General features: G+C 46.8%; 2 protein-coding genes and 1 non-coding gene across 4 annotated transcripts; 1 reads left to right on the top strand and 2 right to left on the bottom strand.

Moving 5' to 3' along the window:
• Nucleotides 1–1,678: 1,678 nt before the first annotated feature.
• NCAPD2 (non-SMC condensin I complex subunit D2) lies at nucleotides 1,679–24,954 on the bottom strand. 2 transcript variants are annotated; one of them, XM_055315585.1, is made up of 32 exons: nucleotides 24,831–24,954; nucleotides 23,109–23,258; nucleotides 19,398–19,473; nucleotides 19,067–19,125; nucleotides 18,413–18,591; nucleotides 17,968–18,110; nucleotides 15,661–15,788; nucleotides 15,463–15,586; nucleotides 15,145–15,292; nucleotides 13,996–14,193; nucleotides 13,342–13,476; nucleotides 13,156–13,243; nucleotides 12,887–13,067; nucleotides 11,805–11,929; nucleotides 10,962–11,198; nucleotides 10,446–10,620; nucleotides 10,066–10,150; nucleotides 8,275–8,408; nucleotides 7,786–7,918; nucleotides 7,611–7,695; nucleotides 7,367–7,534; nucleotides 6,898–7,067; nucleotides 5,781–5,892; nucleotides 5,585–5,708; nucleotides 5,349–5,504; nucleotides 4,576–4,753; nucleotides 4,396–4,490; nucleotides 3,831–3,911; nucleotides 3,535–3,718; nucleotides 2,464–2,590; nucleotides 2,216–2,377; nucleotides 1,679–1,982 (listed from the first exon to the last, which is right to left on the bottom strand). In XM_055315585.1, exons 2-32 carry the CDS (start codon nucleotides 23,233–23,235, stop codon nucleotides 1,897–1,899), a joined length of 4,203 nt encoding a protein of 1,400 aa, XP_055171560.1. In that variant the 5' UTR covers nucleotides 23,236–23,258; nucleotides 24,831–24,954; the 3' UTR covers nucleotides 1,679–1,896. The 2 variants fall into 2 exon arrangements, with proteins under 2 accessions (XP_055171560.1, XP_055171561.1); XM_055315586.1 differs by lacking the exon at nucleotides 24,831–24,954 and adding an exon at nucleotides 24,223–24,805.
• LOC129503517 (small nucleolar RNA U85) lies at nucleotides 18,670–18,997 on the bottom strand. Its single transcript, XR_008663189.1, has one exon. It is a non-coding gene; the product is annotated as a small nucleolar RNA U85 (small nucleolar RNA).
• Nucleotides 24,955–25,053: 99 nt separating the features above from the next.
• MRPL51 (mitochondrial ribosomal protein L51) lies at nucleotides 25,054–26,221 on the top strand. Its single transcript, XM_055315540.1, has 3 exons — nucleotides 25,054–25,280; nucleotides 25,365–25,475; nucleotides 25,906–26,221. Exons 1-3 carry the CDS (start codon nucleotides 25,202–25,204, stop codon nucleotides 26,100–26,102), a joined length of 387 nt encoding a protein of 128 aa, XP_055171515.1. The 5' UTR covers nucleotides 25,054–25,201; the 3' UTR covers nucleotides 26,103–26,221.
• Nucleotides 26,222–27,401: the final 1,180 nt, after the last annotated feature.

Genomic DNA, 27,401 nt, shown 5'->3' with positions numbered 1-27,401 from the left:
GGGGGGGGCGGGCAGGCCGGAGGCCCCCCGCTAAGTCGCTCCGGGATTGCTGAGGGCTGCGCCGCCCGGGCCTGGACACAGCGCCCCTTTCACCCGCTGCAGCCCGGGCGGGAGAGCGGGACGTGCGGGCGGAAGTCCCTCCCCATCCTGGGACGTGCGGGCCAGCCCCGGAGCCAGGGACGCCCCTGCCCTGCGGGCGCCCGGGAATGTGGGGGGCAGGGCGAGCGGTCGGAGGAGGGAAAAAAAGCCGGGAGGTCTCCGGCACGCGGCGGGAAGCGCCCCCGGCCGCACGCGAGGGAGAGGAAGGGGCCCGTCGCCCTCCAGCAATCCGCAGCCCCAGCAGAGGATGGATGGAACGACGGCTTAGGAAGGGGTGGAGTGGGATGGACTTGGCCCATCAGCAGGTGCTGGGGGCTGGGGACCCAGGGGCCTCTTTGCTGGCCCAGCGTAACCTGAGACCAGCCCCCTTCTCTAGCTGAAGAGCCTGCAGCTAAGTTTAGCCCGCCTGGTGATAACCTTTGCTTAAAAGGCAGAGAGCACACTCCCCGGCACCCCGGCTCCCAGTCCCTGCCCTTTCTGGGATTGCCCTCCCTCGTTGGGGCCCCAGAGCCAAGTCAGTGTCTGGCAGCCATGTGCATGCTTGGTTCCCAGGGGCTTTTCACGAACCCCAAGTGCAGGGCCAGAGGGCACCTAATGGGGACAGGTGACAGGATGCGCCACAGGCTTTCTATTGGGGCCTGGGATGGGGACTCAGAGGCTCAACCAGGACCATTAATCTTTCTCTGGAAAGGGTCCTAGCCCCTTCATGTTCCCACACTACCCACAATGCGTTATCTGAGGTCCCATTTCCCTTTTGCCTGTTGCGCATCCTTTTTCAGTAGTGTCCTCAGCCAGAAAGAGGGAGCTCAGTGCCCACAGAGCATTACTGATGCAGCCTGCCGTTGTCATGACAGCAAAGACACCACTGTCGTCATGAGAGCATGCTCACTGCCTCCTGGTCCAGGTGACTCAGCAGACAGACTTGGGGAGTTGAGGGGGTGGGCAGGCTAAAGCAGTGCCTGCCTGAGGGGCTGACTTCCCACAGACTCTGTAATAATAAAGGGATTCTTGGTAGGTGGAGTTTCCACAGATGGTGGAGAGGACCTGACCTTCCATCAGCCCGGTGGCCAGGTCAGTCACCTGTCCCAGAGATGGGCTTACAGAACATAAAGTGGGGAGGGGAGCACACAGACCAGCCCTTGGTCTGGAGAAGGGTTTCTCCACCTTGGCACCATTGATGTTTTGGGCTGAGTAATTATGTTGTGGGGTCTGTCTTCTGCATTGTAGGAAATTTAGCAACATCCCTGGTCTCTACCCACTAGATGCCAGTAGCATCCCTCCAACCTAGGTTGATGACAAAAATAATCTCTAGACATTGCCAAATGTCCCCTGGAGGGCAAAACTGCCCCCAAGTGGAGCAGCATTGATCTGGAGACTAGACACTGTGTGCTCTGCTGCCGTGAAGCAATCCTGCTATTTGGGCAGCATGGGGAGGTTGAGAAGGGGAAAATAAGGCACCAGGGGGAGCATGGAGGCTTGAAACAGCCTCTAGAACCTCCCCTTTCTGGACTGATAATCCTCTGCCTGCCTCCTGTGTCTTGGCTAATGTGAAAGATGAGACAGACAAGGCTAGGAAGAATAAAAACATATAAAAACATTTATTCACTAGGAATAATTGTGGCAGACACAATCCAGTGAAAGCAGCTCAATCCTGCCCAGTTAGGCTAGTTGAAGAACCATGCTTTAAAAAAAGAAAGGAAGACAGGCAAACAAGTGTTTTACAGGAGCCAACAGACTTCAAGGTCACCCCCACAAGCCATCCTGCACAGCAGGGACGGGGACAGGGAGAATGACCTCTTAGGGCCTGTGCCTTCGAAGAGATGCTCGGCGGATGGGTGTGGTCTTCTTGGGTGTCTCCTCTTCTATCATCTCTGCCGAAAGCTCTACTCAGAGGATTGGAGAAATAAGAAAAAGCTGAGTCACAAAGATGGTGAAAAACAGATCTCAGAGAACAGTGGGATGGCCCCAGACCACACCGCAGAAATCAAACCCAAACTGCGCGAGGGGAGGACACCTGGGGGAGGGGGTGAAGACCATCCACACAGCAGGGCCCCATCGGAACCAGCCTCACCGCCCAAGTTGTGCTCCCTCTGGGCCAAGGCCGGGAGCAGCATACCTTCCTCGCTGGACTCATCACTTGAGAAGACAATTCTGGGTTTCTTTTTGGAAACTCGCTGTTGGGTATTTGGATGCCGATGGGCAGTACGGCAGGACTTGGGGGTGACAAAGTCACCGTCTGATGAGGCTGCAGAAGCCAGATGCTGGTGCCGCTTTGAAACTAGAAAAGGCAGAGACACCAGTCCCAAAAAAAGGAACCTCTGAGAGGAGGCCTGGTCTCTCCACCCGTGGGGCTGCCTCACATACCAGTGGAGGGTTTCTTGGTGGATGGGGCTCTCTGGCTACCCCATTGGCCAACCTCCAGGTCTTCTACTGCATCCAACCCTCTGGTGTGGCAGACCCGAAGCTTCTGCTCAAATTCATCGATTATAGCCTGGAAGGGAAGAAGAGATGAAGAATAGGCCTGGAAATAGTTTTTTGTTTTTTGTTTTTTTTAAGATTTTAAAATCTTTTTTTTTTTTTAAGATTTCTTAAGATTTTAAGATTTTTAAAAAGATTTTATTTATTTATTCATGAGAGACACAGAGAGGCAGAGACACAGGCAGAGGGAGAAGCAGGCTCCATGCGGGGCACCCAATGTGGAACTCGATCCCGGCACCCCAGGATCACGACCTGAGCCAAGATAGATGCTTAACCACTGAGCCACCCAGGCGCCCCTGGAAACAGTTATTTCTATGATGAAAAAGAAGTCCATGAAAAGACACAGTAAAAACTAAGATGCAGAACAGAGAGAGGCCAAGCTGAGAGGTGTACATTCTGCCTGACTCGGGTATAGGATGTTCTGGAAAAGGCAAAACTGTGGCAACAGTAAAAAAGATCAGTGGTAGCTGGGGGTTTGGGGCCCAAAGAGTGGGGGAGCACAGACACTTCTCTGGCAGTGAAACCATACTGTATGATACTATAATGATGGACATAGGCCACGACACACTTGTCCAAACTCACGGAATGCACACCAAGAGTGACCCCTAAGGTAAACTATGGACTTTGGGTGATAATGATGTGTCAACACAGATTCATCGATTGCAGCAAATGTGCCACTTTGGTGGGGGATATTGATTGTGGGGGAGGCTGTGTGTGTGGGGGGGCAGGAGACATATGAGGAACTCTATGCCTTCCACTCAATTTTGCTTTTGAACCTAAAAGTGCTCTAAAAAATAAAGTTCAATTTTAAAAAGAGAAAAAGAAACAGGAATTGAAGACAGAAAGACCTGGTCTCAGGTCATGCTGGTGACTTGGCTGCACTGCAGCCTGGGGCAGGTGAGGCAGGCCCGGGCAGCACAGACGCGGGTGTCTTTGCTAGGGCCGGACCATACTCACCTTGCCCTCAGGCTTGGCTCCACGCCGCAGCTTGCCCACGACCGACAAAAAATCACCAAAGATGGACTCATCTGACAGTTTATCCCCAAAGCAGTCAAAGTTGTCCAGCATCTTGCGGAGGCCTCGCTCGGTGAGCGGCAGCTGTGACACACAGTAGGCCAGGTCCCGGTACTGCCGCTCAGTCCTGCAGATGGCAAGGGCTTGTAGGAAGCAGCGGGATGCAGGGGTAAAGGCCTGTCCTGCCTGGGCCTTGGAGGCTCCAACCGCTGCGGGGCGCCCCGGGGGGAAGGCAGTACCTGGCTGTGCGGAAGCGCTGACACAGCTTCTCCACCAGGCTCTCAGTCTGCTTGTCCTTGGTGATGTAGGAGAGCAGCTGCCTGAGGAAGGGGAGACGTGTGACCTCCCAGGGCCAGCTCAGACCTGTCCCTGACACAACTCCATCCCTCCCTGGGCACCAGCCTGCTGCCATCCTCCTGGCTGAGGGAGAAAATCCCCTTGGCCATGGCCTAGGCCTGCCTCAACATTCCTCCTGGCCTCTTCGTATGCTATCGGCAATAGGTCCACCCCACGCCCCTGAGAAATTTTCACCGAGAATGGGAACTTATAACAAAAGCACTGCCATGTAGTGAGGACTACTGTGCCTACCCCCATGTTAGAAACTTTCTTGTACTGAACTTGCTTAGGAACTAAGGGACATGTCTCACAGGCCTCATCCTTTAGAGGAGGAACACGCACAGAGAGGTTAAGTTATTGCTGGAGGCCATATGGCTAAGGAACAGAGCCAGAATTCAAGTATAGATCCGTCTCCTTCCTAAGCATCTACTCCATGAAAAGTGTGCTTCTGGGCCCGGGGAACCATACTTCATGATGATGTGGAAAGGCTCTTCCTCCACCCCTCCCTCGGGGTCTGACAGGCGGCTGATGATATCTGGAAGGAGGTTATAGATCGCGTTGCCCTGAGACAGAGAGTGTCACGTTATAGAGATGGTGGTGTGCCTATTTCCTGAGCAGCAAGCCCTCAGCTTCCTCACTGCCTCTCACCTTGTGGGAAAGCTCATTGAAGAAGTTCTTGGCCAGAGCAGTGATCTGAGGCACGGGGTCAATGAGCAGCACGGCCATCTCGCTCACCTGCCCCTTTACCTTCACCATGTCCTTTAGAATCAGGTGCGTCATCACCAGTCCTGCTGTTCTCCGCACTTGCTGTGCTGGGTCCCGGAGCCTGGGGATGAAATCTTAAATCACTGGCAGGAAAGGCCCTTGGGGGCCCTTTCTTCTTCTTCTTCTTCTTTTTTTTTTTTTTTTTTTATTTATGATAGTCACACAGAGAGAGAGAGAGGCAGAGACACAGGCAGAAGGAGAAGCAGGCTCCATGCACCATGAGCCCGACGTGGGATTCGATCCCGGGTCTCCAGGATCACTCCCTGGGCCAAAGGCAGGTGCCAAACCACTGCGCCACCCAGGGATCACCTTTTTTTTTTTTTAAAGTAAATTCTATCCCCAATGTGGGGCTTGAACTCATGACCCCAAGGTCAAGAGCCTTATGCTCTATTACCCCTTCTTAATGTGAAAGTCTAGAAACAGTTAGAAAGCTGGGACCAGGGAAAGAGGCCAAGCTTGCAGTCAAGGCTTGGGATTGAGGTGCCAATCATTTTGGGGCCATACAAAGCCATGGCCTGTACAGGCCAAGTATCAAGCAGATGTTCCAAGTAATGCTAAAGACCAGACAAATACAGTTTTAGTGATTCTCATACTTGCCGGATTACAGCATCCCAGAGCTGGTGAGGCCTGCTAAAGTGTCATGAGGGATCTCCTACCGAGCATACAGATGAGGTGTCCAGGGGTCCACCAGGTTGGGGAAGCGGATGGCCAGATCCCCAGTAGCAATCATGAGGTTAGACCGGACAATGGAGAGTGAGGACTTTTCCAGCATTGTGAACAGCAGACGAAGCTGGGAGTCACAGAAAGTGGCACTAGGGGCCAGAAGAGAGTCATCAGGGAGACCGTCCAATCCCCATCCTCTCAGAGAAGGGACTAACGCCCCAGGGCTTACCTGATCATGCAGAACTTGCCCAAGGCAAGTGAAGCTGCTGCAGAGAGCTCAGGGTTACTGTAGAGGCCAGGGTTGTTGCAGACTTTGAGTAAAAGCGGAACAAAGGCAGCCAGGACTTGTTTGCCTGTCAGAAGAACAGCTCTAGGTTTGGGACATGTTACGTGGGCCAGGGAGCAGAGCCCTCAGCAAGTCTTACCATCTAATAGCTCCTTCTCACAGATGCCGCGGATGAGCTCTGCCTCTGTATCATCAGCAGTGGCGCCCGCCAGCCCCATCTCCTCCTCCATGGTGGTCTCGGAGCTGGTGTTCTGGTGGGATAAGAAACCAGAGGTCATGGGATCCCTGGGTGGCGCAGCGGTTTGGCGCCTGCCTTTGGCCCAGGGCGCGATCCTGGAGACCCCGGATCGAATCCCACGTCAGGCTCCCGGTGCATGGAGCCTGCTTCTCCCTCTGCCTGTGTCTCTGCCTCTCTCTCTTTCTCTCTGTGACTATCATAAATAAATAAAAATTAAAAAAAAAAAAAAAAAAGAAAAAGAAACCAGAGGTCACAGCTTATCTGGGACAGTGTTGTTGACTAGAATGCATTTTGCAGGAATGCATCTGGGGAAAGGCAAGTGCTGCAAAAGTACTCCTACGACTGTCAAATGTGTCTGTGAAGAGGGAGGACTCCTGAATTAAACAGGAAAAGAACTAGGTCTTTGTCATTTTGTTTTCATGTTGCCAAATCTGAATTGGCAAGTTCGAAACTGAACAAATGGCATTTATTTTCAAGTTGCCAAAGCATATTCCTCCATCTCTGAACTCATCCTCAGAGAAGCATGTCATGTCCTGTATACAGTCAATAGATGGATCACATGGACAATGGTTCAAGGTCACAGAGGTCAGACCTTATTCCACTGCTGCGAGGCTTATTGGTCTGCAAGGCATCACTGCCTCTAGTGGAGAACACAAGGTCCCCATCAGGCGGCAGGCCCAGTGCCCAGGGCTGATGGGAAAGGGGGGGCAAGTGCGTGCTCATCCTCATAAACAGCACCTCCGGGGGGGCAGCCTGTACTGCAGGCCGAGGCCCCTAAGACAGTGCTCTGTGTTTCCCTAAAACCTTCCTTCCTGGGAAATAGTGTACGGCCTGCTCCATCTTTGTTCTCACTAATCTTTCCCAGAGTAATAGCAGCAGGGAGCAGAGTGTCTTCCTTATTTCATTTATTGGTAGAAAAGCACAGATCCCCAAGAGGAAATGTGAATGACCCATGGTCATGAAACAAATCTGGGCAATGGTTGACAGAGAAACCCAAATGCCCAGGCACTTCATTCACCTTCTCCTTTGGGTCTTTAGTCTTCTGCTCCTGTTCCTCCTGAAGAACCCGGCGCCGACAAAGCTCTCCACTCACTGCCTGTTCCAAATGTACCAGCTGCTGCAGAGCCACATCTCCAGCCAAAGACAGTAGGTTCATCAGTAGGAAAGTGGGGAGCACAGGGGTGTCCTCTGGAGGAGGGGAGGGGATAGCCGGGAGAGAAAGACAGAATCAAGTCTCACATGGCCCTGCACCCTATTTTGATAGATCTTCTTGTTTGTGTGCTGTACACAAACTAGCAAAGAAGTAAGAGATGGGGACAAGGGAATGGTAGAAGCAACTGGATCAACCTAAGTGACAACAGTGAGAGTATGGTCTGGGGTGGGGCAGGGGCTGGTATAGAAAGTAGTATTGGCAGTGGCTGCTGGCCTGACAAGGAAAGCAGTAGAGTCTGGCTGCTGCCCACTGAGGACCCTCTTTGCCTACTTACTTGGGCCCTCCTGGGTGGTGCTCTTCTCTCCCAAATTCTCCAGGGCCTGTTTTGCACAGCCCTGCAGTATCTGGGCACAGATCACGTCAGGGCCCTCTGCCAGTTGGTAAATGAGGGTCACTGCCACCTCTTTGAATGGGATCCAGAGTGGGTCTGGGTGGACAAAGCCTGCAGAGAAGAAGGGAGAAGTCACTCATTGCAGCCAAAGGACTCGATTCTACCCGAGGCCTTCATGATAACTCACCTCTTATGATCACCTCCCGCAATCGCTCAAATAGTCTATGTTCCTGAGGCAGCCGGAAGGGAGGGTGACGTTTGCTCAGAGAAGGCTGTTGAGAACAGCAAAGACAAAATGTGCCTATGTGTTAAGAGTGGCTAAGAGGAGCCCCACTCTCCTTGGTTTGGAGACCCCCCCATACCTTTCTCCTGTCAGAGAGGTTGGCGATGGCATGGCACACCTGCTGGGCCAGCCGGTAGTCTTGTGGAAACTTCTCATCCAGCCCTATGTTCACCAGTGTGTCTAAGTTGCTTCCCACAATTTCTGGTTTTCCTCTAGGAGAAGGAAGCCACAGAGTTAAAGCTAGTCGGGGACAGCACTCTGTAGGGAATAATGCCCAGTGGGGTAGGTAACAGCAAGCACTCTGTGCGAGGCTTTGAGAGTCCTGGAGGACTACAGAAGAGGCTCTACAGGGCTGGCCCTCAGAATCCCTCTCCCTGTACCAAATCCCATTATTTCTGTTGGGCAGGGTGGGGGGGCTGGTACTTGCACTGTTTTACTTTTCAGTTAGGTAGCCAACTACTACCTGGTATAGCTGTGGGCCTGACTGCCGGTACCGAAGGGAAGGGAGCCTTCTCAGAGCCCTCGCTCTGCCTCTTATTCCTACTGCCTGTCTGGACCCGAGCCTTACCGTGCCATCATCCCAAGAAGCATGACAGAGGAACAGCGCTCCAGAGGAGAGCAGGGGACCTTCTGGGTTGCCCGCTCCCACAGCACCTGGGTCACTGCTGGCTTCAGTTCATCCTTCTGCACAAACTCACAGAGCTGAAGAGAAAAAAAAAAAAAAAAAAGGCTCAAGCCAGGAAATAACAATTCGCCTGATCCTTGTTCCACTTCTTTGAAGAGAGCACTGAGAACCCGAGGTGGGTAAAAGCAATGCTTAGGCACAGAAAAGGAAGGAGGAGGAGTCTGGGGAGGGGCTTCCATCTCTGTCACTTTTCCATCCTCATGCCCTCAAAACTGCATTTAAGATGACATTTTCAGAGTGACCTTGTTGAGTTCTGTGTGGATCCGTGGCTCTGACCACATTTTGGAGATTTCTAGTAGGTTTTGTTGCTGTTACAACAATGCAACATGTCTAAAATGGAAGGCTGCATCCTCCCTTGCCTTTTCATTTTGCCCAGAATACCAACACTCTTAGTCTCATATGCTTGAAACTTCACAGTCAACGTTTCCTCACTTCGTCCCACCTACTCTTTAAAATCCATCTTCCATTAAGTGCAATTCCATAGCTTTTCCTCCAAGGCCAGCCCCTTACCACTGCACACTGACAGCAGCCTCCTCTCCACCAACCTGTATGTTCCTGTTGGACCAGTCTTCCCAACACCTACTTCATCATGCCATACCTCAGCTCATCTTTTGGAAACAGCTCTTCTTTGCCTACAGTAGGAGCTCCGGGACCACAAGCTAGCCTCCTAGCCTCGAAGACTTCAGGCCAGTGGCTGTCACGGGGCTCTTCTTTGCCCCAGAGAAGAGAAAAGGTGGCTGGCAGGAATGCTCCACCTAGTGGATGCTGGTGGTCAGCACCACTTCCGCCTTCAGGCTCCACAATCCAAATGCTTCAAAGCACATGGGCCTCACTAAAATGGTGGCAAACTGAAAGTCCTGGACTTGTGAAAGGCATTCAGGGACCTTTCAATTCCGTTCCAACCTACACTCCCACTTTATCTTTTGCAGGTAACAATTTCCAGCCAGCAACACAATCTTCACTCTGCAACTTTTTGTGCTTTCTTGGTTCCTTCCTTTCTCTAATTCTCTGTATCCTGCTCATCAAGACCCCGCTTAAGTCCTCCCACTGTTCTCCTTCCCACAATACTCATCAGAAAAACATACAAGAGTATGTTTTCCGGAGCTCATATTGCCTGTGTCTCTCCCACAAACCAGCTGTCATTAGCCAAGTACCTTAACCTCTCAGAGCCTCAGGACCTGTCACCGTAAAATGTACATTAGTAGCATCACTTCAGAGGGTTGTATAAGCATGATGCAAGCTCCTACGAGCAAACTGCTGAGGACAGGCCTGGCATATATATAATAAGTGTTATTATATTACCATTCCTGCTATAACCATTACTTAGGCCACTTTTTCTGGCACTGATGTGCTACCTCGTTCTATAAACGTTTTATGTTTTTTGGCTACCCACTATATTGTTGGTTCCTTTAAAGTTGGGAACTTGAAAATAATCTTATACTCTGTAGGGCTGAGTAAATTGCTGAACACACAGTAATACTTATTGAATGAATAAAGAAAGTAGAAGTAAGGGGGTGCTTGGATGGCGCAGTCAGAGGAACGTATGATACTTGATCTTGGGGTGTTAGGGGTTTGAGCCCCACGCTAGGTGTAGAGATTATTTAAATAACTAAATAAGCCAAAAACAAAACAAAGCAAACAAAATAGAAAGAAAGTAGAAGTAAGGAGACTTACAATTTCCTCAAGACACTGGATGGTCCCAACTGAGGCATCCACTAGCAGCAAAGAGAGATTTTGAATCAAAGCCTGGGCCTTGGCTCTGTGGGAATAGCAGAGAGCAGAGGTCATTAAAAACTGCTAAGTTTGAACCCACAAACGGGTTATTAGGGCTATCCCACCACAACGTCGGATAACTATGTAGGATGGGTTTGACTGGAAGTCTGAGCTCCACTGAATCCCATTACAGATCTATGTCCGATGATTTTAGAACTCCTCTAGAAGGATGCCCCTGCATCCCCACCATTCTTTTAGGAGACTGCAGACTCCTAAAAGACTGCAGTCCTATGAGAAGCTGACCTCAGAGAAGTTGGCAAAGGCCAAAGTACCACATATACCTGGCGGAGTCCCCTTTGGGGTTGAGGTAAAGTTGGCGGTAAGCATTAAGCACAGCTTCCCGGACACCAGGCTCCTTAGACCAGATGAGAGGCAGCATGCGGCGCACCCCAAACAGGGCCTGAGGTACCCCAAATTGGAACACCATCACAAAGAATTCAATCACCTCCTGTACCACTGAGAGGATAGATACAAATATCACCCATTGCTTGGCCAAATTCTCCTAATACTTAAAGACAGAACCTTTCTTAGTGTAGCAACACGCAAGTGGAAGCTCTCCTCACTCTCCCTGAGAAAGTCAACTCCTGATGGCCCTATCATGAACTGTGTGTTAAAATGTGTATGCTCCATGGGGATATACACAGCCAAAAGAAATAAAGAATCCAAAAAATAAAAATAAAAAAAATAAAAAAGAATCCTTGCCTTTTTAAGGAGCAGATAATTATCATTAAAATATGGACAAGACTGGTTTTCCCAACCCCAAGACCCAGTCCTTACAGAGAGGGACACTGGCATACCTGTTGTTGTATTTTCATACATCATCTTGCTGATGATGCCAATGGCCTCTGTGATCTTCAGAGAGAAGCTATAGGCGTCCTGCAGATACTGCACCAGCATCTCCTGCTTTACCAGTTCATCATTGTCCCTGGATTTCATAGGCTCTGACACACAGGGCTTATCTTTACAGTCTGGCTGTTTTGGGCCCGTGTTCCCTACAGGCCCCTGGGTATTCTCCTGTGTGGAAGCTACTGGGCCTAGGAGTTAGACAATTATAGGATGGTTATTCCTTGAGGGCATATGGGGCAACCCAACACCTGTAACATCCCTGGACATTTCTTTCCACAGTGGGAAGTTCTTTTTTTTTTTTTTTTTTCACAGTGGGAAGTTCTACATTTAGAACCTACTCTAAAATATCTTGGTTAGGGGCACCTGGGTAGCTCAGTGGTTGAGCGTCTGCCTTTGGCTCAGGGTGTGATCCCAGGATCTGGGATCGAGTTCTGCATCGAGTTCCCTGTGGGGAGCCTGCTTCACCCTCTGCCTATGTCTCTGCCCCTCTCTCTGTGTCTCATGAATAAATAAATAAAATCTTAAAAAAAAAAAAAAAAAAGATATCTTGGTTCATTTCTCAAAAAAGACTCCTAAAGTCCTCTGTGGTTTAGAAATACCCTTTCCCTCCACCAAATGACTTATCAACCTTAGGCCTTTGGGCTGCTTCTGTTCCAGAGTAGAGCTCTGACAGCTCTCTGGATTTCTTCAGCACTGGGTTCTGTTAGCCAGATCAGCATCTAGCATGAAGTCAATGGCACATAAATACTAGTAGAAATGTTTTGCTTGCTAGCTGATAAAGGAAAAGGAATTACCTTTGAAAATAGTCTCCAGAAGATTCAGGAACCTGGTCTCCTCTGACACTTCTGGGTCCATGTGACTAAAAGGTTCAGACTCCTGGAAGTGGCCTATGGCTTCCTGAGTGAGAACGATGACCTGCCTGTCAGAACATCCACCTGTCACCAACTCAGGACTGACAAGAGTGTCACTGCAGTCTTCTATAAGGGAGCCTACCTCATGGTTCCATAGAGAAGCTAGACCTACTGCCCCCCAAAGAAAAGGAACACTTCTCATGCTTACAAAGTTGAGAAACACCTATTAAAGGCAGAGCTCAAAAAACACTTCTCCCACTTCTAAATTGACAATGTTTTACTACACAGTCTTCAAAACACTCAAATAAGGCTTTTCAAATCTTGTGGCAAACATCTGCTTAAAAACTTTGCTAAGTCAAATAACTGGTTAATTTATGGTATATCCATACAATGGGATTCAATGTAGCCATAAAAAATAATGAGGCAGCTATTTATTAGGCATATATATTAAAAACACACAATACATGGTTCAGTGAAAAAAAGCAAGGTGGTAGACCAGAGGGTAGAATATTCTATCATTTGTGTAAGAAGGGGAGGAAAAGAACATGTTTAACATGTCTGTTATCTCTGGAAGAATGTGCAATAAACTCAGAATGTTGCTTCCTTGTGGAAAGAGGCACTAAGTAGCTAGGAAATAGGTCTGGAAAGGACTTTACAATACATGTCCTTTTTATAATTTTAAATTTTGTACCATGCAATGAACTAATTTTTTAAAAAAAGATTTTATTTTTAACTAATCTCTATACCCAGCATGAAGCTTGAACTCATGACCCCGAGATCAAGAGGGTCCACCCACTGAACACACAGGCACCCCTCAACCATTTCTATTTTACAGTGAAACTGAGGCCCAGGAAGTTTAAACAACTTACTTGAGATTATACAACTAGAATTATACTCAGACTTTCTTTTTCAAATGGAGAACATTTGCATATATAATTATAACATTATTTACAATTAGTTGTTTGTGAAGTTTTTTTTTTTGTTTGTTTGTTTGTTTGTGAAGTTTCTTAGAACCTTTCACATACTTGTAACTAGCCTTGGCAAGCAACTGACGGATGCGTGTTTTCACACCTTCAGCAGTCTCTGTATTAGCAATTGCCTCAGGAATCTCCTCTTCTTCCTGGGGAAGCTTTAGCAGCTGCTGCAGAGTAGACTTCAACTCTGGCAGCATGGCTTCCCACTCCTCCTCTGGGTCCAGCACTGTGGCTGAATGAGAAAGTTTCACTTAGACCCTTTCTTTGGACTTTCTGACAGCAGGAAGCAGAAATGGCTAGGGTGAGCAGGAACTACTTACAAACAGCTGCAGCTTGTCTCTGGGCCCTCATCTCTTGTAATTTCTGTGTCTCCTTCTTCAGTGGTCCAGCGAGGTCAGTATCACTAAGCTACCAGGGTCAAATGAGTATCAGAGTCACTAGGTCACAGAATTTGATCCCTGTTTCCATTTAATTCCTTCTCTTTGGGGTAGATCAAGCTTACTTACCTTGCAGGAAAAGGGATTATTGGCAAGAAAACTGGCCAGGAGCTGAATGGCATTTTTACATACTAGTACTGACTTGTCTGCCAGACGACCCACTGCTAGGGCCACCACTGCTTGGAAACGTGTCAATGGGAGAGCCTGCATGGGGTACAAAGAGAAGGATGAGCTCACACCCCACACCATCCATTCTGTTAAAGGTGATCTGGAAGTACACTCTATGTGAGCAACCCACTATCTATTTATTTTTAAGATTTTTTTAAAAAAATTATTTATTCAGAGAGAGAGAGAGAGAGAGAGAGAGGCGGAGACACAGGCAGAGGGAGAAGCAGGCTTCATGCAGGGAGCCTGACGTGGGACTCGATCCAGGGTCTCTGGGATCATGCCTGGACTGAAGGCGGCGCTAAACCGCTGAGCCACCAGGGCTGCCCAACCCACTCATTCTAAAGGAACTTTTCTATGGAATATAAAATAGTTTCTCTTTTAAGTGGTTAAGACATAGTATGGAGCCAGGTTTAAATGGAGCCAGGCTTCCCTGTCCTTGATAGAGGAAGACCTTTATTACTGGTAGTAACAATGTGAATTACAGACTCTTCTATGGGATACTGGATTCCTTTTTCCAGAGTACTGTATGTGTTTATCATGTGTAAAGTTATTCACCTTCTGCTGCACAATTCGGGTGAAGAGTTGCAGAACACGGCTCCGCACAAAGGAGTTGACGTCATGGCCATGGGCTTGCAAGGTGTCCAAGAACTGGTCTCTGGTGTCTCGGGCCGCTTCTTCCAGTTGATCACCATTCAGAACCTGCAGGACCATCTCTGCCATAGCTGCCAGCACAGCATTGCGCATCATGTAACTCTAAGGGAGAGCAATAAAAAGGGTCTGAGGCTCCACACTCCAATCCTAACTTTCCTTCCCCCAAACTCTTGGGCCTGTCCAGGCACAAAGAAGTGGCAAGGCCCTCAGTGAAGGGTAAGCTTGCTTAACTGTTACTTTTTCAGGTCAGCTACTTAGGTTTACCCCTGAGATCACTGGAAGGGGCCTCGTCTGCTCAGAGAATATAGAGACAAAATAAACAAGAGGCCCAAACAATTTTCCCCATAAGGCTCATCACATATATGCACATTTGAAAAGTGTTCATTTCTACCTTTCATTGGGAGGCCTCAAAGCCTTTGATCTTTACTAATAAAACACCCCCTTCCCTCCCACTCCCCTTCTCACATTTTACTGACAAAGAGTGAGACATAAAGCACAAGTCAGCCCCCAGGGTGCCAAGCAAGTCCACTGCGGAATCTGGTGAATAGGGATTGGGGCTTCTGCCAAGCCAGGAGCCAGAGAATGGGGTCTTGCACAAGAAGTTCAAGTGAATTAGATGACTGAGTGGACTGTTTTTGTCTTTGACATTCACCTACGAGTGCCCTGCATCAGTTTGGGAGGCAGCCAGGCAGAAAGAATTGAGAGGCGGTATTGTTTGGAGAGTGCAGGCAAGCCAGGTGGTAGGAAGAACGGAAGGGGCTTCATCCTGAGGAACGGAAGGGACTCAGAATCACAGCTGAGTGACTCTCACTAGACCTAAGGTGTGGAACTGCCAACCCCCCACCAGACCGGGATAAAACCAACTGATACTGAAATGGGGAATAATAAGTGGCTCTTTAGTCAATGAACTTTATCTGCCTCTCTGTAGGAAGAAACTGTCAAGAGTTATGCTTAGATACCTTGACTTCATGGGAAAGCCATCTTCTTGTTCTAAAGAACAGCCTTATAGCAATGTACTTAAAATCCCCTGGAGATCCCCAGGGGGCCACGTACCTCTCCATCCAGATAATCCAGCAAAATGCACATGCTGGACATCAGGATGGCCGGGATGCGTTCTGCTAGTTCTGTCAGGAAGGCTGCAAAGCCCTTTGCTCCCACAGGGTCCCGACTCAGCTCCTGGGGACACTTTTGTCCAATCTCTCTACACAGGGAAGAAAACACAGCCACAGCAAGTTAATTCACTTCCTAGTAAGGGAAGGTAAGACTGCTATCTAACATCTGAAGAAATCTAGAGTGCACAGAGAAAATACTTCCCACCTTTCTGTGTCTTCCCCGAGGGAGGGGAGAATCAGAAACTCAGAGAAGAGTCACCTTACGATCTCTCCCACTATGCTCTTCATTCCATAATCAGTTGCCCACAGACTCACAGCCGCCACCAGTATGGATGCCAGGTGTTCAAAGTGCTGCAGCATCTGGATGATTTTCACACTGGCACCTGTGGACATACTAAATGTGAGAAAAAGTATAGGCAAAATGGAAAATATGGGGCAAAGCAGAGGGCTAACTTACTGAGCATATGGTTATAATGTGTCAAGGCGACACCGAGCAGGTGTGTTATGGCTTCCCGGGTGGGGCGGTTCTTCTGGTGACTAATGGTGGGGTTCTCCAGGAGGCGGTAGCAGCAGCCCGTAACCAAACTAAGAAAGGAAGGGAAGGAGATGTGAAGTCAGCTATATGGATTCCATTCTGTTCAGGCCCTGCATCATTCATTCTCCCTCACCTGCCCCCAAAGTCAGGGGCTTCTAGCTTTCTTCATTCTATTGCTCACCTTCTACACCAATTTGCTTTGCTCTGCTGACCCTAGACAGATGTTCTGATCTTCAAGATGACCAACTTTCAACAGTTATGATGCCTACACAGAACCCAAATAGATGATAAAAGGTAGGAGAAAGTAACCAAAGACCTCTCTCTCTTTAGAGATTTTATTTATTCAGGAGAGACACACGCAGAGAGAGAGAGAGAAAGAGAGAGAGAGAGAGAGAGAGAGAGAGAGGCAGAGACACTGGCAGAGGGAGAAGCAGGCTCCATGCAGGGAGCCCGATGTGGGACTCGATCCTGGGACTCCAGGATCACGCCCTGGGCTGAAGGCAGGTACTAAACCGCTGAACCACCCAGGGATCCCCCAAACCAAAGATTTCTCACAGTCCTCATCTGATCAACCATTCAGCTGCATGGGATGTAGCTGATCATGCCTTTCTCCTGGAAACCTCTTCTGGCCACATGCCAGACTCCCTTCCCCAGGGTACAATAGGGATTTCTGCTCTCCTCTAGCTACACTTACTGATTTAGTAATCTCATTCAGTCTTGGGGCCATAGATAGCATTTATATAAATACACTGTATTCCCAAATGAGTACCTTAGCTGACCTCCCTCCTGCGCTCCAGATTTGTACACTCAACATCGGAGTCAGATAACATTGCTAGGTTGTCTGGTAAGAACCTCAAACTTTGTATCCAAAACAGAACTTCTGGGATGCCTGGGTGGCTTAGTGGTTGAGCATCTGCCTTCAGCTCAGGGAATGATCCGGGAGTCCCAGGATCAAGTCCCACACTGGGCTCCCTACATGGAGCCTGCTTCTCCCTCTACCTATGTTTCTGCCTCTCTCTCTCTCTCTCTCTCTCTCTCTCTCTCTCATGAATGAATGAATAAATAAAATCTTTAACAAAACAAAACAAAAATCCCAGAACTTCTTTCTAATTGTCCATCCCCCGTCCCATTCCCCCCACCTGACCCCAAAACATGCCTCATAGCCTTGCCTGTATTTCAGTTATTGGCAACTCTGTTCTTCCGAATGCTCATGCACATATCCTGGGGGAGTCATTCTTGACTGCACTCTCCCTCAAATCTCACACACATCTGTGAGCTCATCCTGTAAGCTCTACCTCTGGGAAACAGGTACAGGATCCATGCACATCCCTTCATCTCCACTGCCACTCTTGGGTTGAAGCTCCCACCATCTCTTGCCCAAGTCACTGCAACAGCCCCCTAACTGGTCTCCCGCTTTCTTCCTTTCCCTTCATAGTAACCTAACAGTAACCAGAGCTTGATGATCCCATTAAAATTCAAGTCAGATCACCTCACTGCTCTGCTCTGAATCCTTGAGCGGCCCCAGCTCATGCTGAGAAAATGCCAAAATCACCACAACAGCCAAGGGTCTACACACTTGGCTCTCCACCACCTCTGGGACTTCATAGCGTGTCCCTCTCACTGCGTGGCTGCCCTGGCCTCACTGCTATTCCCTGTCCTGTACATGCCAGATACATGCCCTCCTTGGGCTCTTTGTACCTATGGTTTTATTCCTTGACTTTCCTATTCCTCCAGACCCTCTCATGGCTCACCGGGCTTCTTCTTGATCTTTGCTCAAATGTCACCACTTAAAGAGGTCTTGCTAGGATAGCTGATTTAAGACTGCAACTCTTCCATCAAACTCTCCAATCCCCCCCACCCCTACTGTTCTCCACAATAATAAACTATAAAACACACCATATATTTTACTTATCTAAAAAATCATTTTCTGGTCTATAAACTCTAAGAGGGTAGAAACTTTTGTTTCCAGTGCCTGCCATACATACCAGCCATGTGCTCAGGAGACACTCAGTAAAGTCTGTGTCATGAATGACTAATGGGATTAAAGATGAAAAATTCACGGTAGTTTCTAACATTTATTATCTACTTCCTAACAACTCAGTGTTATGAGTATACTTCTATGTGTTACATATAGAAGTGAGGCATGAAATGAAGTATTCAGAAAGATGTCTGTCAACAAAGCCCTTGTTCGTCACAGCTCACTAACCCATAGGCATCTTAACCACCCACCTGACAAATTCCTCTTCAATTATTGAGTGGTTCCACAGGTGACGAATATCCAACTGGAGCAGCTGTGTTAGAAGCTGAAGAATTGGTTGTCTCTCTTCTTCCCAGTCAAAGCCATGGGCTGTTTTGGCCCGGGCTTTCTTCCCCTAGAAAAAGATCATATATTTAGGGAAATATAAGGAAACAAAAGCAGATTAAGATCTGCTAGTCCGAGTGCCTAAACTATCCAGTGTTGAGACAACGTAGAAACTAACACAGAAGACGTATTACAAGCTCTAAAATATAGAGGAGGTTCTTGTCAGGGAAGGATATGCTGTGATACTTTTGAATACTTCCCCATAAACCCTAAGTAAGGACAGAAAAGATTGCCAGAACTGTTGGATTCCCTTCTTTCCATTTCCCTACCTTTCCAGGCCCCATATTAAGTAAGCCAGAAACCGCCAATTACCTTCCCAAGGTCCAGGTCCATGAGGCTTGTCTGGCTGCTCATGGTCTCAAAGGATTCCAAGAGGCGTATCAGAGCATAGCAGTTCATTTTGAGAGCATTTAGGTGGGCACTCCTGTCTGACACACTCAAAGCTGCATCATCCAGGATAGCGGGAAGTTCCTGGGAATGACGGGATACCACTACAAGGGGCAGAATCTGGAGTCAACTTCATTCACTTTCCTCACACACCCCAACTTCAAAACACCTTTTGCATTTGCAGCCATCAGATTACCAAAGATCTGTGTTTCATCTCTCAGTGGCCACAACACAAGCCAAATCCTTTGGGACCCCTGACCTCTTTACCCTGAACATGCCCTGTCCCCACTCTCTCACTCCAGCTACCCTAGTTTCTCTCTGGCAACTGGAAGAACCCTCTTATTAAAGAGAGGTAGTTCAAAAGTAGGAAATATTTCTTGTTGGTCTGCCCTTACAGCGAACACACATAACTCTGTATTGCCCACCAAGATTACAGACCTTAATAGGTCAAAGGTCCCCGGGCTTAGCCAAACCAACTGAATCACCACAGCCTTGATATCATCACATGGCTGACAAAATACAGGAGTAAACAAACAATGACAAACACTTTCCATTACCTAACCCCTGACCCACAGATACCTTTTATCAGGAATTCCAGAGTATCTTCCTGGAGGCCAGGATCTATACTTCGAAAGTGACTACGAGGGAAAGAAAGTGTGGGGGTTAAGACAGGAAACTGCAGATCCCATTCTAAATCAGATCAAACCTGAAGAATCTAATACTTAAAAATATCTGTGAAATTGCTCGAATGAATGTGGTGTTAAGTTGGGGTCAATGCTCATTAGTAGGGATCTCAGCACCCAGAACCTTTGTCAGTGCATCTATAATTTGGAATTTCAGGACTAACATGCAAAGTTAGGGTTAACTAGCCACTGGTTCTTAAAGTACCAGCTAGGTGCTTTATACTTACTGTAGAATGCTGTAGACTGTATCAAAGTGTTCCAGCATAGCCAGGGACCCCTGAGCTCGGAAGGCAGCCTGAAATGCTATAAAGATGAAAGAAACTAATTAATATGGAGGAGAGAAGCCTTTTTGGTAAATTCTATTGATGGCAGAAAACCGAGTTAATTACTTTTATTGGTCGATCCACCAAAAGAGCTCATTTGATGAAACCTATTATAATATCTGACATTTGTCATGTTTTATAATGAAAGCCTTACTTGAGTTTCATGACATCTGTGAGTTAGATAAAGCAGATGGTATTATGCCTATTTTACGGAAAAAGCAATGAAGTCTCAGACTGGTTGAGTGACTTGTCCAGTGTAGTTAATAGTGAGGACCTATTTTTTTTTTTAATTTTGAAATTACAAAAGTGGCAAAAACCATACAAAGTTCTTACACTTTTCACTCTGATAATGTTAACATCTTATATAACCACCACTCAAGAATCTATTCTAAATTAAGAAATTAACACTAACTGAATGCCATTAATGAATCTACAGACTTTATTTGAATTTTGTTGGTTGTTCTATTTGTCCTTTTCCTGGTCCAGGATCCCATTCAGGGTCCCACAATGCATGTAGCTGTCATGTCACTTTATTCTTCTGTCTTTGTCTTTCACAATTTTGATACTTTTGAAATGTGCTAGTCAGTTATTCTGTAGAATGTTCTTTGGTCTGGGTTTGTTTGCTATTTTCTCATGAGGTTATGCATTTTTGGCAACATAACTGTAGAAGGGATGCTGGATTCTTTCAATGCATCATACCAAGGAGTACATGGTATCATTGCCTTATTACTATGTTAACTTTGACCACTTGGTAGTGTTTGCCAGGTATCTCTAGTGTAAGTTACTATTTTCTGCTTTGCAGTAATTAAGTATCTTGTGGGGGGATACTTTGAATCTATGCAAATATCTTGTTTCTCATCACATTGTGCCCCTGAACTCCACAATTCTACAACCAATAGACTGACTAAACCTGCTCCTCTCATATTCTACTCCATTTCAGTTAATGGCAGCTCCATTCTTACACAAGCCTTGTCATCACGCTAGTCTTTCTTTAACCCTAAAATTCAATCCATCAACAATCCTGTTTGCTCTCCTTTCAACATCTATCTGTTTAGTACCTAACTTTTCAGATTACCTCCACTGCTATTACTCCAGGCACGCTAACTGGTACTGCTGTATTAGCCTCTCCATTGGTCTCCCTGTTCTTCCCTTGGCCCTCATACTCTGTTTCACAGAATAGCGATACTTTTAAAATGTCAGACCGTGTTACTCCTGGGCTCAAAACCCAATGGCTTTCAAACTTACACTGACACTGTATCTTTACTATGACCTACGAGGCTCTAGATTAGTGCTCCTCCAACTTAAATGTGCATCCGAATTACCTGGAGATCGTCTTAAAAAATGGATTTTCTGATTCAGTAGTTATGGGTTGGGTCTTGGATTTCCAGTAAGTTCCTAAATCATGATTCTAATGTTGCTAGTCTGAAGACCACACTTTGAGGAGCACAACTCTAGGAGAATCTGCACCACTTCTCCCCTGATCTCCCTTTCCCTAGCTTACTCCACTCCAACCATATTCGCATTTTCCCACCTCAGAGACATGGCACTGGCTTTTCTCTCTGTTTAGAATGCCTATGAGAATTGGCATAGTTCACTTCCTTGCTTCTAAGGCCTCTGCTCAAATGTCACCTATCAGCAAGCCTTCTCTGATCATCCAACATAAAATGTAGTTCCTACCCACCACACTGTATCTTATCTTGCTTATTTTTCTCCCTGGCACTTGCAACTATCTGATATATCTCATATTTATTTATTCCTTGTTGAGAACCTTGAGAAAAAACTGTGAACCTGTCTGTTTTGTTTACAGTTGTATATCCAGTACCCAGAATAGTGCTTGGCACACAGTATATTGTTAGTAAATACTTTTTCAATAAATTAAACAATTTGATCTTGTAGAACTTATAATTAGGATTCTAAACACCAAAAGCAATGAAATTATTATAAAAAGAACTCTTTAAAGAGAGTGATTATCTATTTAAAAAATAATGCATTATGGGATGCCTGGGTGGCTCAGAAGTTGAGTGTCTCCCTTTGGCTCAGGGTGTGATCCCGGGATCCAGGATCGAGTCCCACATCAGGCTCCTTGCAGGGAATCTGCTTCTCCCTCTGCCTGTGTCTCTTATGAATAAATAAAATCTTAAAGAAAAAAAGAAAATTTAAAAAAATGATGCATTATAATACCCAAAGAACAATTTGCTACAGTGGGCAGCCTAGGCAATTGGTGATGCACATATCAATACAGTATGGAGAGAACAGTCTATCTCTCCTCTATAGTGGATACTGTTGGCTAGCCACCTACACATTGACTTCCATACTCTGCCTTCTTTGCTTACCAAATGGTGATACGTCTAGGTTTGGGGAGGCTCCTAAATAACGATCTTTTTTTTTTTTTTTTTTAAAGGTTTCATTTATTTATTTGAGAGAGTGTGAGTAAGCAGGGATGGGGAGAAGGTGAGGGCAAAAGGAAACTCCCTGCTGAATAGGGAGCCTGATGTGGGGCTCAATCCTGGGAGTCCAGTATCATGACCTGAGCCAAAAGCAGACAGACATCCAACTGAGCCACCCAGGTGCCCCAATAATCTTGATCAATTTAGACAATCTAGGTGATTCCATTTCCCTTACCAGTAAATAGTTAGGGAAACAGGCAAAATCAGTTTTGGCTAACTGATTGGGAGGCTTCTGATAAAGCTTTAAAAAGAAAGAAAAAAAGATAAAATGAAAGAAGAAAAGAAAAAATCTTTTAAAAGATTAAAAAAAAATCACCCTTTCTACCTTTGGAAATCAGAGCTAGGAGCTGCCATTTAGCAACCATGATGGGAAGGCAGAGAAGAGATAAGACAGAGTTAAATTCTAGCTGATATATTAACCAACACTTCTTGTAGGAGTTAACAAATTAAGTAGGCAATTATCCCTATCTTACAGATGAGGAAACTGAGGCACCAAGAGAATAAGTAACTTGTCCAAGGTCAAAGTGGTAGAGCCAAGATTCAAACTGAGATAGCTTGGCTCCTAAGTCTTAATCTCTACTTTATGTACCTCTCCAAAACAACCTAACCGACACAAGATCACTTCCAATAAGTATAGTGACATTATGGGATCTTGTTGATAATGTATAAATTGCCTTGTTCATCTGTAGGTTTCAAGGGATAACTGCATTGTACATATGCTGTTCAGTGTTGCAGCTGTACATGTCCCCCCCCCCCCATTATTGCATACTCTTGGAAACAAGAGATCTAGACTTTTAAAAAATATTACCTGATACAGGTCAAGCAAGTCCCATACATTCTGAGAAAGCTACCCTCTCCTATAACTTTTAAATCTACCAGAACTTAATTTTGGCATATGGTAAGAGGTAAAGATCAAAACTAGGTTTTTGTCCAAAGAGTAGCCACATACATCAAGACTGTTTATTGAATAATGGAGAAAATGAGGTCAATGTGTATGTATACTTCCCATGTAATACATCCCAAGCAATGCTAGGAAAAAATTGACTAGGAAAGACAAGTTCTTTGCCCTCATGGAGCTTAGTGGTGTGGTGGAACAGAGAGACGATATAATTACATGTAAGATGGTTGTTTTGAGGTGCTAGGCACAGTAGCAGCTATGGAGTCTTACCTCTGAGCTGTGATGGAAGATGTTTGATCGACAATATCTCTTGCACAACATATTGATTCACTCTTCCACTTTTCAACAACTCCTCTGGGGATATGGGTAGATGGAACTCATACAGTTGGGGCGACATCTTTCTTCCACTGACTCACAGGGCTGGAAACCAAACAGCAAACAGGTCAGGGTCTGTAAGTAAGGCCTGTCTTTTTATCTGGATATATTATTCCTCCCCTCTCCAATATACGATGCTTATATTAAACTTATTTCAGGCTAGTAACGTTATCTTAGAGGATGTGAGATCAACCCTGAACTAGAAGCTAATTCTAGTTGTGACTCTGTCATTTGGTCATGTCACTTAACCCTATGAACCTCATCTGCAAAACGAGTTACTAATCTCTGATTATTTTACAAAGTTGCTCTGAGGATCAAATGAGTCAAAGGGTATGAAAATGTTTAAAGAGTTGTAAGGTGGCATATCAATGCATCACGTTAGCACTATTATTTCTGTTTTTATGGACAAAGCTTAAATACTGAGAAAATGTCTCACCCGAGGCCAGGACAGTGGGTCAGCATAGGCTACTGGGTGTTCCTGCCCCAGAATGGGGAGAGTATCAACATTTAACATTTGTTTACTGTGTCACGTTCTTGGGCTATCTAAATACATATCTGATCTAGTTCTCCGAATGCCAATCTCAAGGAATGCATCAAAATATAACCCAATTTACAGATGAGGAAATTGAAACTAAGAAAGGTTAAGCGATTTGCCCATATTCCGTTGCGGATCTGTTTCTACGGCATCTTACCCCATTATATACACGCCTGCAACCTCTTCGCCTCTCATACCCGAATTATTTTTTTTTAAATTTTATTTATTTATTCATGATAGTCACAGAGAGAGAGACAGAGAGGCAGAGACACAGACAGAGGGAGAAGCAGGCCCCATGCAGAGAGCCCGACGTGGGATTCGATCCCGGGTCTCCAGGATCGCGCCCAGGGCCAAAGGCAGGCGCCAAACCGCTGCGCCACCCAGGGATCCCTCATACCCGAATTAATACCGCGACATCCTGCCCCGCACCCAACATTCCTAGCCTTTCATTCCCCCAGCCCATTAACACCACACCTCAAGAGTTCGCCCGCCGCTCCTCCGACTCGGGTTGCGAGGACGAAAAGAAGGAAAAAACACGGAGTGCACAATATGCACCAATCAGCATGGCAGCACTCGAGCGGGCAAAGAAACGAGCCAATCCCCGGCAGGCGGAGGCAAAAGCCCGCCTCCGGACCAGGCGCCGCGCGGGCAAAGCCACAAACGTGGAGTTCAAATCTCAACGGTCGCTAGGAAGCCAATCGCGACACTCCCTGCAGAGACCGGCCAATCACATGCCAGAAGCCGCCGGAAGGGCGGGGCCTAGACCCAGTACCCGCCTCCTCGTCTCCCGGCCGCCTACTCCTGCGGCGCCCCTAGCTGGGAAGTGGTAGTGCCCTGGGCTAGGGACCCACTCAGTCACTCCCCCCACGTCCCCCAGTACTGGAGGCAAGTCCAAGCTGGGAGTTGGGAGGCTGAGGCTCTCATCCACGTTCCGCCATCTCCTCTGCTATGTGACGTCCAGCAGGCCACTTCACTCTCTGAGCCTCAGATTTCCTCCCCTGTATAAAAGGGGTAATAAGAGCAGCCTCAGCGCAAAACTGCTGTGAGGCACAGAAAAAAGCTCGGGGTTCCAAGGTCCGCACCTTCATCTTCCTCACAGTTGAGGGACGCCCCAGGAAAGGGTGAACTTTCTTGAAACTCAGTTTTGAGGCGTCCCGGGCAACGACGAGACGAGTCCTCAGGCCCTCCGGCGTTCCAGGATTTCTGCAGGCGAACCGGAAACGCCTGGGCGGGGTGGGACGGGAGGATGTCAAGGCCTCCGTACAGCGGAACCCGGGGGGCGGGGCTATGGCTGGGGAAGGCGGGGCCAAGGCGGTGTGAGGCCCAAGATGGCTGCCTCCACTTAGCGTCGAGTGTCGCCAGTGTGGAAGATCCCCGTCAGCTCCTTGAAGGGCACGAGCAAAGCTACTCTTAGGCTTGTGCGGTGTGCTGTTGTAGGGGAGAGACGAGAGCAATGACAGGGAGCCTCTCTTTGGGGATAGGAAGGGTCCTATGGGGCCAGGTGCCCCTGGCCTGCAGAAGCTTCTCTCTGGGTAAGTGGCTGGTGTATTAAAGACGCCCCGAGAACTGCTTGTCAGAAGCGGCTCATAGCCATTCCTTTTCTTCTCCATTCCTAGGTATTCCTAGAATGTTCCATGTAAGGGTCACCCTCCCTCCTCCCAAAGTGGTTGATCGTTGGAACGAGAAGAGGGCCATGTTTGGGGTGTATGACAACATCGGGATCCTGGGTAAGACTCGACCCCGTGGTACAGAATTTCAGAATGGCAGCTGTGCTGTAACGACTTTTTTCAGCTGTGTAGGAATGGTATCCTGCTCAATAGTAAGAGCAGACACCTACGTGTCAATTTAGGTTGTGTGCAGTGTTCTGAGTGCTCTACACTTATTAACTCACTTAATCCTTATAATAATTTTTTCACCTTAACAGGCAAGGAAACTGAGGCACAGAGAAGTAATGTGATTTTCCCAAAGCTAGTAAATGGCAGTGCCAGAATTTGAGCCCCAAACAGCCTAGCTCCAGAGTCTATGCTCTTGATCTGATGGTGTAACATGTCTTATTTATAGGTGTAGCTCAGGAAAAGCAACTCTGCTAAAGGCTTAGCGGATTGAAGCTGGGTTCTCTCTGGTCTTAGAACTAATTCATTCTCTTATATTACACAGGAGACTTTAAAATGCACCCCAAAGAACTGATCAAGGGCCCCAGATGGCTTCGAGGCTGGAAGGGGAATGAATTACAACGTTGTATCCGAAAGAAGAAAATGGTTGGAAATAGAATGTTCCTTGATGATCTGCACAAACTTAACAAACGCATCAGCTACCTCTATAAACACTTTAATCGACATGGAAAGTACCGGTAAAAGAGAAAGCTGGAAACTAGAAGAGGCACATCTGTCACACCGGAGAAGGGGAACAGTACTTTTCCTTATAAGGGAAAGAATTTGTATGCTCCCTGTAATAAAATGGGGCTTCTTTGGAATCTGTTATCCACAGACTTTATTTTACTCTAGATGCTGCTTTTGTTCATTCCTGTAGGCTATGAAAGTCTGATTCATCCATAAGTCCTATAGTCTTAGGTTTGGACTTAACCACTTGCCCTTTAAGAAAAAAAAATTATTTTTGGCACTTTTTGATATCTAGGCCTTCATGTATTGAAAGTGGTCATTTTTAATTACCTCATAATTCTGTTATGTTAAATATATTTTTCAAAACACCTTCACACTGGTTAAAAAGTAACAGATAATTGGAATTATGCTTCTGCATGATCCTCATCAAAAATATTTGGTACCGGGGATCCCTGGGTGGCGCAGCGGTTTGGCGCCTGCCTTTGGCCCAGGGCGGATCCTGGAGACCCGGGATCGAATCCCACATCAGGCTCCCGGTGCACAGAGCCTGCTTCTCCCTCTGCCTGTGTCTCTGCCTCTCTCTCTCTCTCTCTGTGTGACTATCATAAATAAATAAAAATTTAAAAAAAATATTTGGTACCTTTTCTGAGTTAAGAACTGTAGGAAAAACAAAACGTAATAGCTATTATGCTCTTCTAGTTAGGGAATAAAGATCTATTCTCATATGTACACTTTAATATGAGGCATTAAGTACCATTTGAGGGACGCCTGGGTGGCTTAGTGGTTGAGTATCTGCCTTTGGTTCAGGGCGTGATCCCGGGATCCTGGGATCAAGTCCCACGTGGGGCTCCCTGCAGGGAACCTGCTTCTCTCTCTGCCTGTGTCTCTGCTTCTCTCTCTCTCTCTCTGTGACTGTCATAAATAAAAATAAATAAATAAATAAAAAATAAAATAAAATAAAAATACCATTTGAATGGCTTATATCCTAAGCCTGATTATCAGAATCATCTTGGTAGTTTCATAATTTCAAAAACTTGGTCTCTGCCTCCAAAGATTTGTGATTTGTAGAGCTGAGCTGAGTCTTGAACATCTATGTGTGTTTTCTTAAAACACATTTTAAAAGTATATCCCTATATATCATGCAAAATTTAAAAATTGCTAAAGGTGGGATACCTGGGTGGCTCAGCGGTTGGGCAGATGTGGTTTGGCTCAGGGCATGATCCCAGTCTGGGATCAAGTCCCACGTCAGGCTCCCTACAAGGAGCCTGTTTCTCCCTCTGCCTGTGTCTCTGCCACTGTCTCTCATGAATAAAT

This window comes from Nyctereutes procyonoides, unplaced genomic scaffold (assembly GCF_905146905.1).
Source record: "Nyctereutes procyonoides isolate TBG_1078 unplaced genomic scaffold, NYPRO_anot_genome, whole genome shotgun sequence".
Lineage (NCBI taxonomy): Eukaryota > Metazoa > Chordata > Mammalia > Carnivora > Canidae > Nyctereutes > Nyctereutes procyonoides.
This window is presented reverse-complemented; position numbering and strand designations above follow the sequence as displayed.